The sequence below is a fragment of the Haplochromis burtoni genome, unplaced genomic scaffold (genome assembly GCF_018398535.1).
Source record: "Haplochromis burtoni strain Fernald_Lab_line unplaced genomic scaffold, NCSU_Asbu1 Contig_122, whole genome shotgun sequence".
Taxonomy (NCBI): domain Eukaryota; kingdom Metazoa; phylum Chordata; class Actinopteri; order Cichliformes; family Cichlidae; genus Haplochromis; species Haplochromis burtoni.
In genome coordinates, this window is record NW_024582483.1 from 1620838 (window position 1) to 1633748 (window position 12911).

The 12911-nt window shown below is 41.2% G+C and overlaps 1 protein-coding gene across 1 annotated transcript; it reads right to left on the minus strand.

Moving 5' to 3' along the window:
- Window positions 1-403: 403 nt before the first annotated feature.
- On the minus strand, window positions 404-6321 carry plrg1 (pleiotropic regulator 1). The gene is made up of 15 exons (XM_005929241.3): window positions 6164-6321; window positions 5853-5959; window positions 4810-4946; window positions 4541-4594; window positions 4362-4455; window positions 4134-4224; window positions 3950-4048; window positions 3746-3838; window positions 3296-3445; window positions 2899-3000; window positions 2072-2174; window positions 1849-1957; window positions 1299-1438; window positions 1006-1199; window positions 404-911 (listed from the first exon to the last, which is right to left on the minus strand). The coding sequence occupies exons 1-15, from the start codon at window positions 6170-6172 to the stop codon at window positions 852-854; spliced, it is 1542 nt and encodes a 513-aa protein (XP_005929303.1). The 5' UTR covers window positions 6173-6321; the 3' UTR covers window positions 404-851.
- Window positions 6322-12911: the final 6590 nt, after the last annotated feature.

The window sequence follows — 12911 nt, forward strand, 5'->3', positions numbered from 1 at the left end:
GGTAAAAACTCGCTTTAATGAAAGCAATTTAATTACTGTTAACTGGGAGAAAAATATGGAAAATTATTCATAGAATAATCCTGTTGTACACAGCATGAATACATATTAAGCATTACTAGCCTTTCATTTCCCAAGTCTACTGATAGTCAGCCACTTAATTACAAAGTGGCAGCCACTTTAGATTCATCTAACATTTCTGCTGTTCCAACTTGACCTCACAGGCGAGCAGATAATGCGGAGAGCTGCTGAAAGCAGAACCACAGTGGAGCTCAGCGAGTGCTGTGAAGATCAGTGCTACTGAGAGGAGATCAAGGGTGACGGCTGCAAGTACTACAGGAATGCCTTCACCCACGGATACCTCGGTGAGTACACAAAACCCACCTCAACTGAACAAACGCAGGCATGTGAAAAATGTGGTCTTTATTCAAATGGAGCATAATAAACTTTCCATGTCTGTACAAACACCAATTCTGCTGAAACAACACAAGTTTTTTCTTTCTTGGCTAAAACTTCCAAACAAATTTCCTTTGAAGGGTTTGACTTGAGCAGGTCCACTCTGAAGTCTGTCCTTCTGAAGGTGAAGAGTGGCTTCTGTTGGTGGACGAGTCGGATCAGAGCTATCAGAGAGCCGTTATCATCAAGAACAAACGCTCGGGGAGGTTCCTGGCAGTCCGTAACGGCTGCTTTATCGGACTAACATCATACAACGAGGACTGCAAATGGTTTTTAGAATAAAGAGGGATGCTTCTGTGAAAGCTGAGAGTTTGCCTGACAGAAAAAGCACGAGTAAACAAAAGTTGGTGGAAATAAAATTCACTGCTGTTACTGTGGCAAGAAAAACAAATAAATCTCTAGAATCTTTTTCTCTTGAGGATTTCTGGTTTCCAGTTGACTGGGTGGCTTTCTTCTGTCTGCAGGAAAGAAAACATGGTTATTATTTATTTTATTTCCTGCTGCATAAGAATTGGCACAGAAATACAAGTAGAGTGTAACAGTGTAGCGTACAGCGGTGTCATCCTCCTTGTAAACTTTAATGGTCTTGTCAGCCTCTGCCGTGATCAGTCGGCTTTCAGAGTGGTCGAACACGCAAGCGAAGATTCCCGACTCGCTGTCCAGAGATCCGGGCTGCACGGCTGCGTGGATACGCTGGAAATTGTATCCGGTCCTCCAGTCCCACATGTGGATAGTTCCATTGTCGGCTGTGTGTAATGAGGTCAACATTAGCCTCGAAAAAATGATTTAAAACAAGCAAACAAAAAAAGCAGACAGTTAAAGACAGCACCGCAGCTCTTTATTACCTCCAGACACCAACACGCCATCAGAGTTAACAGCCAGAGTGTTGATGATGGCGTTGTGGCCCGACAGGTTCTGGATGAAGTTTCCATCTGGGAACATCCACTGCTTGATGTTATCGGCAGATCCAGAGGCAAAAGTATATCTGCAAAACAACAAATATGACATCGATATCTGAAGAACAACAACTCTTAATGAGTTCTTGCAATTAAAGTTATGAACAAATGTGCTCCTGTAATCCTAAATCATGACTCAAGTATTAATTTATCTTCATTATCAATCAAAACTTTATTTCTTTTAAATTACAGGATTCACTTTGGCATCAAACAGGTAAACAAAGGTGTTACTAATCACATTAATTAGGCTTAAAACTAACTGATGCAATTAGTAACACCTGCATTTACCTGCCTCATGTCGAAGGAGCTTCTGTAAAAACATTATATTTATAACAACTGCAAAGTTTTACAAACCAATTTTGAATATGCATTGTTTGAGGAGTCTGCATGCTGCGTTTCCCCCACTCCAACCAACGCCACCATATAAAACACCACTTACTGTCTGGGGTGCAGGACCAGAGTTCGCACAGACTTCTTGTGGTTTGTAAGAGTTGCTCTGGTTTTTCCAGCAATCAGATCCCACAGCCTGATGGTTGAATCGTGGCTCCCTGCACAAACCAAGCACACATTAGGGGCAAGAGTGAAGAGAAACCACTTTAAAGCCTGTCTTACTGAGGGGTTTATACTGCTGTTGTGAGCGATTTGAAAAAACATAATTGTACCTGTGATAATTTGTGGTTCTGCTGCTTGACATCTCACCGTGGCCACAGTGTTTGTGTGACCGGTCAGTGTGTGCACATTTGCCTTCGTCCTGATGTCCCACACCTGCATGGACCGGGAGGACAAGCAGTTAGTGTCATCTCATAACCCACATCACATCTGAACACAGCCCTTTAGTGGAAGAGTCTGCCCCAAGGCAGCTGTGGCTACAACTGTAGCTTGCCTCCACCAGTGTGTGAATGTGAGAGTAAATAGTGGAATTGTAAAGAGCTTTGAGGGTCTCGAAAAGCGCTATATAAATGCAATCCATTATTATTATTATAATATAGTACTGTGCAAAAGGGTTGAGCCACCCCTCGTTTCTTCGTATTTTCTCTTCTCTCTTTGAGACAAGCTTTCTTGTAATTTTAAGTCTGGGCTTTGTGGTGGATAAACAAAGCTCTTCTTTGGATGTTGGCTGTCTTTGGTTCTCTCCTCTGTGAAGATGATCCCACACTGCTATAATAATGTTGAGGTCTGAGCGCTGGAGGGGGCCGATCCATGACTGGTAAGTTTCTTTTCACTAGTACCTATGTGCCTTGACTCTACTCTGTTTCAGTCATTTTCCAATATGATTAACAACCACCTCAATATGTGAGGGGTCGTTATACCAACGCAGTTGAAAGTCCCACGATGAAACATCAACGGAGAACATTTAGATGACGGTATGCCTGCTGCTCAGTCTGTGGCTGTTTGTCACACAGTTTTCTGCACTGTACTGCTTAAACCTGCTCCATTTAGGTCATTCCATCAATGTCATTCGCTGATTCAACACAAAGTAAGAGCTTACCCTCGCTGTGGCATCTCTGCTGCACGTCACGAGCACGTCGATGGTTGGATGCAGATCCAGATCATACACTGCGCTGAGGTGTCCGTGATAGTGCCTAATTACCTAAAATATAAACCAATATAGTCAAGAAACATCCACAACATTACAAGGAGAGAAAAAGAAGAAAATGAGCCACAACAGAAGCAAGTTAGCTAGTTTCAGTTGCACCTTTATTCACCAGGGCTGTTCCCTTTTTTATTGGGAAAAGCTTTTATGCCAGATGCAGCCCCCAAAAAACATTTGTGTCACCTCCCAAAGGAACCTTCACAGGTGAATGTGTAAATCATTACAGCATAAAGCCGCTAAATAAACTGTTTTGAATGACACAAACCAATAACTCCCTTGTTTGAAAGTATACCTTGTTGTACTCCAGATCCCAACATTTGACCTGCTTGTCCTCCCCGCAAGAGAAAAGGTAAGGACTGCGGCTGCTGACCGCCACCCCACGCACTGTGCTGATGTGTCCAGTCAGAGAGAGTTTCAGTTTTCCACTGGCCAGGTCCCAGATCTGTCAAGACAGGCAGCCTTCAAGTCAAATTAAGATAATCTGAGATTAATTTAGAAACATAGTCAGTTTAATAGGTAAAAATTGGGCTTTTAGTATAACTTAATCATCTGTGAAGAGCAGGGTATTAAAGTTGCAAGCAGGCACTGTGGCATGTTGGAGCCCACAGAAAACACAATCTATGAAACAAACACAGGTAACGATCCCGAGGAGAGATGACTCGGAGGAGAGCTAATTTAGTCAGTCCATGTCAGATGAGCCATTTTTAGTTTGTCGCTTACTGTTATTTCCTGCTTGACTCACCTTTATAGTCCTGTCAGCAGAGCCTGTGACAAACCACTGATTCCCAGGCTCTACAGCAATGGACCTCACCCAGCCAAGGTGGCCGCTGATGACCTACCAGACAAAACAAACTACAGTGAAGCAAAACACAGAACCCAGACCTTACCCACTGTATCGTGTCGAGCAAAGCTTAAACTTAGAAAAGTTGAAATGATTTATAGTTACCCGAAACAGTTTCCATGGCGGATGCCACTGAGGTTTGGGCATTGTGGGCGCTCTCCTCATGAGGGCAGAATTTCTGGTCCCACCTCCCTCCAGGAGCGACTGAAAACACACGGATGATCAGTTTTGCACTTCTTTCTTTCAAACCGATAAGGCTGAGTAAAAGTAGGAATACACTGTGACCTACCACTGCAGATGACGGAGGGTGAGATCGCTCTGCTCCTCCTGCATGCCGGTGGATGTCAGCAATACTGGCTGCTGTGCGACTCGCGTCCTGCCTACAAATGACCCACAGAGTAAATGATGCTTTATGTGTGAGTAAGCATCATTTTGTTATTAGTGCTTTTATGCTAAATTACTACTGGTGACTGACTCCCTTTGTACTGTGTTTGTGTGTGTGAGGGCCAAAGTTTACCTAGCTTGCGATGGGGGTAAAACTAACGCCATGGAGTGTACTCCGGTGTCACTGGGATTCCTGTGCATCTTTGTGTCAGTGGTCAATGCCACCCCTGGCGAATAAAAAAATACTGGTTATAAACGCTCCAATTGGGATGATGAAATTAAATTAAAAAGTCACAAATTGAGAGTATTTACCTGGTCCAGACGGGTAGGCATGTGTCCCAGTGATCAGGTATTCTGGGTCCTCACCTAAAACATAAATAATATTCCCAAAATGTCTTTAAATCATGTAGTTTTGAAATAAAAGGTTTCAGAATAACAAAGAAAAGCTAAATTTAAAGACAAACGGAGCTTTTTGACAGCAAAACATAATAAAAAAATCTACATTTCCACATATTTGTTAATAATAAATTGTTGGCACACTTAAGAGTGACTCTGACATGCAGTGACACTTTCATCCTCACCTGGCTGAGCGTAGTTCTGGTGGCCTTCCATGCTGCCCGAAAGGTGTGAGGCTCTGTCTTTCCCTTCCCTCAGGATGGGCAGGTGTAACACTGCACCGTAGTCTGCTTTCAGTTTAACCCCCATCTTCAACTTGTGGCTGCAAGCAGATGACATAATGATGCATTTCCCCTTAAAACATCTAATATGTTTGATTAAATTAGCATAATGATATTGAAACACATGAACAACACACAGTAAATATCCTGAAGTTTTTACTGGCGTATTAAAGTAGATATAATTTACATTCTGGGGTTCAGCAGCAGAGATTTCTGTTTCTTGGAGCAGGAAATTGATAGAGCTTTAACTTCCTACTTATTACCATAATGTCAGTATAAATTTACAGACAAAAAGAGTTGTTGGTAAACTGAAAATAAACTCCTGACAAATTGATGCTCTTTAGTGTTGCATCTACAAATCCTTCTTTTTTGACTGTTCCCCAACAACAGCAGAACATATGTCTCCTTCTCACCCTATCCTGAACATCGTCCTGTGTCAAACACTCTGCATGTCCTCCTTTGTCTTTCTCTCCTGCTTGGGAGGTCAATCTTAAACACCCTTTGTCCAAACCCTCCTCTGCACATGTCCAAAACATCTCCGCCTTGTTTCTCTACATCTAGCTCTCTGTCTTCAAAGTATTCGACCTGAGATCTCCCTGCAATAAACTCATTTTTATCCACCCCAGTCACGCCCAATGAAAAGATTCTTCAGCTCTGCCACCACCAGCATCAGCTCCTGTTTTTTGCCATTGCCAATCTCTCCAAACCATAAATGATAGTAGGTCTCACTACTGGCAAAGATTTTTTTATTTACATGAGATGCCCTTCCTGAGGCAACCCTCCTCATTTATCTGGACTAGCGAGCAATATTAATACAAAGCGCTAGTACAAAATTGTTCAATCGAACCTCTACAACAATTTCACATGACATTAGAGCTTGCTATGTGAATTTAATTTACCCCAAAAGACAGCTTCAAATCATTAGAAGGTAACACTGTGACGTTTACCTTTCATCATCCAGCGCGATGGACTTGGCGTGATCAGACACAAACATATCATGAGTCCTTTTAAGAGATCTGAAGACCAGAGTGTGGACTGAGTGCTTCTGAACATCCTGTAGATGATAATAAATAGTAAAACGTGTGTTTTAAACGAGTGCAACCACGGCAAACTTTGGGAGTAATTACTTTTTACTATGTGTAATGCAAACAAAACCATAAGCGTGTGGTTGCAGTTATTAGCCGAGCGGGGCTATGTGTCTGCCGGGCGGGCGGAAGCACAAAAAAGACAAAAAAACGAACTTCAAATATCTTCTTACCTCAGTCATTGTGGCGGTAAAAATAAAGCAGTATTATAAAGAAGCGGAAAATATCCCTTTTTTCAGTAAACAAAGCACGCTCCCCGAAAAGTATCACAGACGCAAAAACATGACTACCGCGACGCTCCAACGACCGAATACCCCGGAAGTAAAGAGGTAAAAGGACAGCTAGCAGCTTATTAGCGCCACCTATAGGCCAGGAGGTAAATTGAAATGGAAAAAAGCCAAATCTTTAACCTCTACTCTTCCGAATCTCGTTATATTTCCTGCGTGAAGCGAGAACACAGCATGTCCTTCTTTTCTTGACAATAATAATAATAATAATAATAATAATAATAATAATAATAATAATAATAATAATAATAATAATTTGTGCTCTCCAAGTTGCTTTAACCAGTTCAGTCTGCGCTCTACTGCTCCTTTCTTTCTTACCACTCCTGCTAATTGTAGAAATAATGCCCTATTTCCATTGCTGTGGCCACGATTTTTTTGTTTTTGCACTTAAAAGGTTTATCATTAATAGCTGCTTGTTCTGGATTAGCATTGTTTCTTTACATCCACAAGGTCCAGGGATCAAATCTAGTGGTGTCCAGCCATTTCCTGACATAGTCCAAAAGAAAAAAAAATGCATGGGTTTATCAGTGCTTCTAAATTGCGAGAATGATTGTCTGTCTGTTCAGTGTACTGCCTCTCGCCCCACAGCACAGGCTACAGCTACCTGTGTGACTCTGAACTGGACAAATGGTTCTGTCTGTTTACTTCTGATCACCTTGACTGCTTATTTCTGGACTGACTAACCTCTAACTGATGAATAGTAGCTCATAATATACAAGGTCTTGGTGATTCCCAGAGGGTCCTATTTTAATGGATGGCGACAGTCAAATTATTGTCATGTTTAATGTTCAGTAGATGAACAAAGAACTGTTGGGACATAACCATATTACACAAACTTTCATTTGCTCTAGTCCTCGCCTAGTTATCAGTGAACTGTTTCTTATGGAGTCAAAGTGGCATTTCTTCAGCTTCCACTCAGAATGTGTAAGCTGGAACTGTTTTCATTGTCCCTAATGAAATCCTCAATATAAGAGCCTGAACAAATCCACATTGGCAACATTGGGTTGGCTGGAAGACTGTTTACTTAGCCTAGCAGGGCGAAGGACACTGTCTCAGCTGAACTCTGGACACGCACACACATACTCTGTCAGTGTGCCCCAGGGTGGCTGTGGCTACAATGTAGCTTGCCATCACCAGTGTGTGAATGTGTGTGTGAATGGGTGGATGACTGGATATGTAAAGCGCTTTGGGGTCCTTAGGGACTAGTAAAGCGCTATATAAATACAGGCCATTTACCATTTATACATATACACTGATATGCACACACTCATCTCTCCTCCCTTTCCAAACGCCTTCGATGCTTGTTCCCTCCTGGGAACACAGCGGGTCTGAGCCCGCACTGGAATGGTAGCGCTGGGCAGGATGGCTGCTGTGTTTGTTTCGGATTACTCCTCACCCCCCACCCGACCCTGTTGTGCAGTGGAAATTTAATTGCTTTTTTGTGCAGAGGAGTTTTTCTGTTTCCTGACCCGAATCCTGCCATCTATGTTGGAAAACTCCACCCCCTCTCCAGGAAACTAGTTCTAGAGCCCAAGATGTGCATTGAGGTGAGCCCAATTATATCTAGCCAGTACCTCTCGACCTTGTGCACTAGCTCAGGCTACTTCCCCACCAGAGAGGTCATGTTCCATGTTCCAGTTGCTAGTCTTGGTTGTCGGGGATCGGTCTGCCAGGGTCTCTGCCCCTGAGCGCAGCCAGCACACATTGCACCTGACCCCCAACGGCAAATCCTGAGGGTGGTGGGCCTACAGGAGGGTGGGCCCACGTCCCTTATATGGGCTGTGCTCGGCCAGGCCCCATGCACTAAAGCCCGGCCACCAGGTGTTTGCCCTCGGTCACCCTCCCTGGGCCTGACTTTAGGGCAGGGCCCAAGTAACTCTATATCAGGCAGGTTGAACTGCTCCCTGGATTATTTTTTCATAAGGGTTTTTGAACAGCTCTTTGTCAGGTCCTTCACCCAGGACAGCTTTGACATGGGAGACCATAGCAGGGGACAAAAGCCCACCAATAACATAGCCCCTGTCACGGTTCTGGGTTCAGTGTCTAGTCTATCTCTCTCTATCCAGTCCGTGTCTTAGGTTAGTGTGTATTGTTTCCTGTTTTATTTTGAAGGATTGTGTCTTATGTCAGTGTGTCCAGCTTTGCTCCTCCTGTCTCGTTAGCCCCAATCTCTCCCAGCTGTGTCTCCCTTCTGTTTTCCATTCCCTGATTACTTCCTTGTGTATATTAGCCCAGTGTTTGCCCTTGCTCAGTGTCGTGTCGTACCTTCAGAGTCTACCTGTGTGTTCCCGGTTCTGGTTCATTGTTCTGTTCATTGCCAGCAATAAAACTGTGGTTTTCTGTTGAAACTTGGCTTCACGAGTCCTATCTAAGGAGTTTTCAGAGTTGTTAGTGAGAGCATTAAAAATGTCTCTCTTTTAAGCATCTCAAGTCCACCAAACTGTTTAACTCCAGCCTGCTGTCCTCCTGCTGTGATGCAGCTGAGGGGAATGAGCTTCATGGTGGTCTCTTTCAGGGAGTACCAGCGGTTGTGCCACGTGACCCAAAGGATGCTGTTGTTGAAGCCATATTCACCAGCATCCTTTTCAGTGTACCTGCCACCTGCATAAAGATAATGCAAACAGTTTAGACCTCACATTAATTAGTACTTTTGTCTCTGTCACAGAATTGTGGATCTAAAGTTAGTTTTTGGTGACAACTGTTGAGTCATTTTTCTTCTTCTTATAAGTTAACCTCGCTACTAGAGCGGTCGTGTTTGTCTTGTCCACAATTCCTGTCTTACATAATCTGTTATCGTGTGTGTGAGTTTGTGTGTGTGTGCCTTTTGTTGCCCTCTCAGTCAACAAGCTGTATCCTGAGCACAACTTGGAAGTTAGAGCTAGTAGTGAGCAGGTAAACCCTCTCATTGCTTAACCAGAACTCTGTGGTGAGAGATAACTGAAGCCCTCCTTGTACTGGGCCCAGTTCTTGTGGAAGTACAGACTGCCATCACGTCAGGCATTAAGAAATGAGCAGAGACAAGAACCATTTGTTAAATTCTGATAGATTTTTCATCGAAAACTGACGACAGAGGGAATTTATGAAAAATTATTATCGAAGATCAGAAAACAAATGTTTTTACACCTGGGACAGGCTCCAGTCTCACAATAGGTCAGGAGTTGCTCTGTTTCTTTTAATGGTTTTACATAGTAAAGACCACTTTTGGTGGCTCTCTTATTTGCTCTGTCTTGGCAGTGTAAGGAAAACCAAAATAAAAAAATCAAGTAAAAACCATGCAGAAATTAAGGCATTAGATGTAAGTCACGTAATAATTTGCCTTGTGTGCTCCAGTAGGTTCATTATGATCAATTGACCTATGCTACTGCAACTCAGGGGGACAATTAGCTTCCCTTTTCTGTAGAGAAACAGTGGTGTTGTATTATTACAATATGGGTAAATTACTCTCCAAGTGCATATTTTTAGAGGCAGATCCATTAAAATCATCAGGATATAACTTCAACCACTTTTCATGTGGTTTTGTTTAGTTTTGATTCTGACAGCAATGTGTGGTATTTTGCATGATTTTGCATAATTGAAGGTAGTGGAATGGCATACTTTAACCCTAGACTTTAGTGCTTCCTAACATTTACTCACTTCCGCCCCCTGCTGGTTGACACATATCAGGCAGACAAGAAAGATTTTAGTTTATAGTGCTACAGCTAACTTTCAAATCTGCAAAGATGTGGGAAGAAAATAAACTTTACATGGACGGGCATGTGGTTCCTGGGACACTTACAAGGAGGGCAGAATTTTTTTTATAATTTTTTTTTATAATAGCCAAAAAGAAGGAAAAAATTCAGGAGAGGGAAATGTAAGATGTAAGAAGAGAAATAGATCCTACAAGAGTAAACAGTGTAAAGACTTTCAGATAAGCAGAAATATTCTAAAAGTATGTTGTAAAACATGTTTTATGTTTTAGATTCTTCAACATAGACAACCTTTGCTTTGATTACTGCTTTGCACACTCTTGGTGTTCTCTCGATGAGCTTCATGAGGTTGTCACCTCCATCTCATCCCAAACCATCTCAATGGGATTTAGGTCAGGTGATTGTGGAGGCCAGGACATTGTTCCCCTTCTTGGTCAAACAGCCCTTACACAGCCTGGAAGTCCAACTAAAGATAAAACGGGTGGCATGTTGCTGCAGGATGCTGTGGTAGTCATGCTGGTTCAGTGTGCCTTCAATTTTGAATAAATCCCCAACAGTGTCACCAGCAAAGCATCCCCACACCATCACACCTCCTCCTCCATGCTTCACAGTGGGAACCATGCATGTAGAGACCATCTGTTCACATTTTCTGCGTCGTGGAAAGACACAGTGTGTGGAACCAAAGATCTCAGATTTGGACTCATCAGACCAAAGCACAGATCTCCACTCATCTAATGTCCTTGTGTTTCTTGGCCCAAACGAATCTCTTGTGTTTGTTGCTTTTCCTTAGTTGTTGTTTCTTAGCAGCTATTTGACCATAAAGACCTGATTCGCATAGTGTCCTCTGAACAGTTGATGTAGAGATGTGTCTGCTACTGGAACTAAAATAAACTGTGGCATTTATCTGGACTCTAATCTGAGGTGCTGTTATCTTCAGCAGTAGAGGGGACTCTTGGTCTTCCTTTCGTGGAGAGGTCCTCATGTGAGCCAGTTTCGTCGTAGTTCTTGATGGTTTTTGCAACTTCACTTGAGGACACATTTAAAGTTTTAGCAAGTTTCTGGACTGACTGACCTTCAGTTCAGTTCTTAAAGTAATGATGGACTGTCATTTCTCTTTACTTAGCTGATTGGTTCTTGCTATAATATGAAGTCTAACAGTTGTCATATAAGGCTGTCAGCTGTGTACCAACATGACTTCTGCACAACACAACTGATGGTCCCAACCCCATTAAGAGGGCAAGAAACTCACAAATGAACCCTGAACCAAATAACATAAGAACTTAACATTGATGCAATTTAACAGAAGAAAGACAAAAATACAAAATAAACTCAAAACGCTGGGTCACAGACCCAGCCCCTAACACTTAATGACAACAAAGCAAGTTCCCAATAACAATTACTCATTTTTTGCATTGAGGAGATGATGAAATTGTTAGATTTGGATTTGCAACTCAAACCGAGTCTCTTTTGTAACATACTTTATTTACCTCGATAATTGTTCGAAATAACTCAAACAAAAGTAAAAGTTGACTACAAACTACAGCATTCGACTACGATGTAAACATAACCAAAAAAATCATTACATGGGAACATAATTTCAATCGAGGAGTAAAATACAAAATATCAATACATATTATTATAAGTCTGACTCTCTTACTGCAGAAAACACCAAATGATTTATACTTTTACACAGTATTCATCACAGAAATGTCAGAATTTTAAAAAAAAGTTTTTTATAAAATGAGAATGTTATTTGTTACTTTGGTGGGGTCACGGGCCATAGGTTGGTTATCCCTCCTCTTGTACCTGACTATGTTTGCCCAGAAGAGAACATCTATCAAAGGTTATCCAGTCTAAACTTTAACCTAGCTGTGTGTGGGCGATGCCTGTGCCGTGGGATGGCAAATTCAAACAATCTAGTTTAAGATGAATATTTTACTGACATTATTTTGAGATTAGTTAAAAAAAACTAATAAAAACAATAAAGAAAACCCGTAAAACAGAACAAAAATATCACCGACTGTCTTTGGTCAGTGTTCATAGCAGTTCATGTGTCATTTGGCATAATTATGTACAAAGGATCTGGTGGAATTTGAACTCCATGAGATATTGATGTGAGTCTGATGATGCGTCTGGACAAGAACAACCAGTACAATACAAAATAAATAAATGGTGTTGGTGTGGTTCAAAAGAAACACGGCAGTGATTTTCCAATAACTCTGCAACAATACGACAAATGGCTTTAGGTCAGACAAGCACACAACACGGTTTGTTCAGTTAGCAACATGCTGAGATCACACAGTACGTAACTAATTCATTAGACCACCTGCCATAAAAACAGGAAAACACAAATACTTTGTAAATCTCTCAAGAAATTGTTTTAAACCAAAATTATATTGTTAATGACGATAACAAAAATTATGTTGCTATTTTTTAAAATTCAATTTCTAATAGACAAATTTGATCTGGCACACTGAACTTCTCACAAATTAATGGAATAAGTCTTTCAGTAAATGTATTTATTATTTAAGTAAATGAATAACTATTTTTTTAAAGCTGCATTTTTTTCTGCTTTTTGAAAAACAGTAAATGTGAAAATTCATGAATAACAAAAATAACTATATTGTGGCATTAAAAATATTATGTTTAAAGAGCTTGCACATAAAAAATAATAAAGAATTGCTAGTCAGTATTTTTAGTACTTTTACTTGCTTTTACACAGCTATGGCATAAACCTCCCTTGCATTGGGTGGGGATCTAATTAATTTGTGAAAAACTGTATCCATATATGTGTATATATATATTAGGGGTGCAACGATACACAAAATTCACGGTTCGGTTCGGTTCGATACTTTGGTGTCACGGTTCGATATTTTTTCGATACAAAAAAAAATGTTCATGCCTTTTTAATTTGTCATTTATTAAAATTATAAATATATATTTTAACA

Bases quoted from the DNA above. Each gene is read 5' to 3' on its own strand.
- plrg1 (XM_005929241.3), bottom strand. The intron at 3,001-3,295 runs GTATACTTTCAA...TTTATATTTTAG, and splicing joins GGGATCTGGAGTACAACAAG to GTAATTAGGCACTATCACGG. The intron at 1,958-2,071 runs GTACAATTATGT...TGGTTTGTGCAG, and splicing joins AGAACCACAAATTATCACAG to GGAGCCACGATTCAACCATC.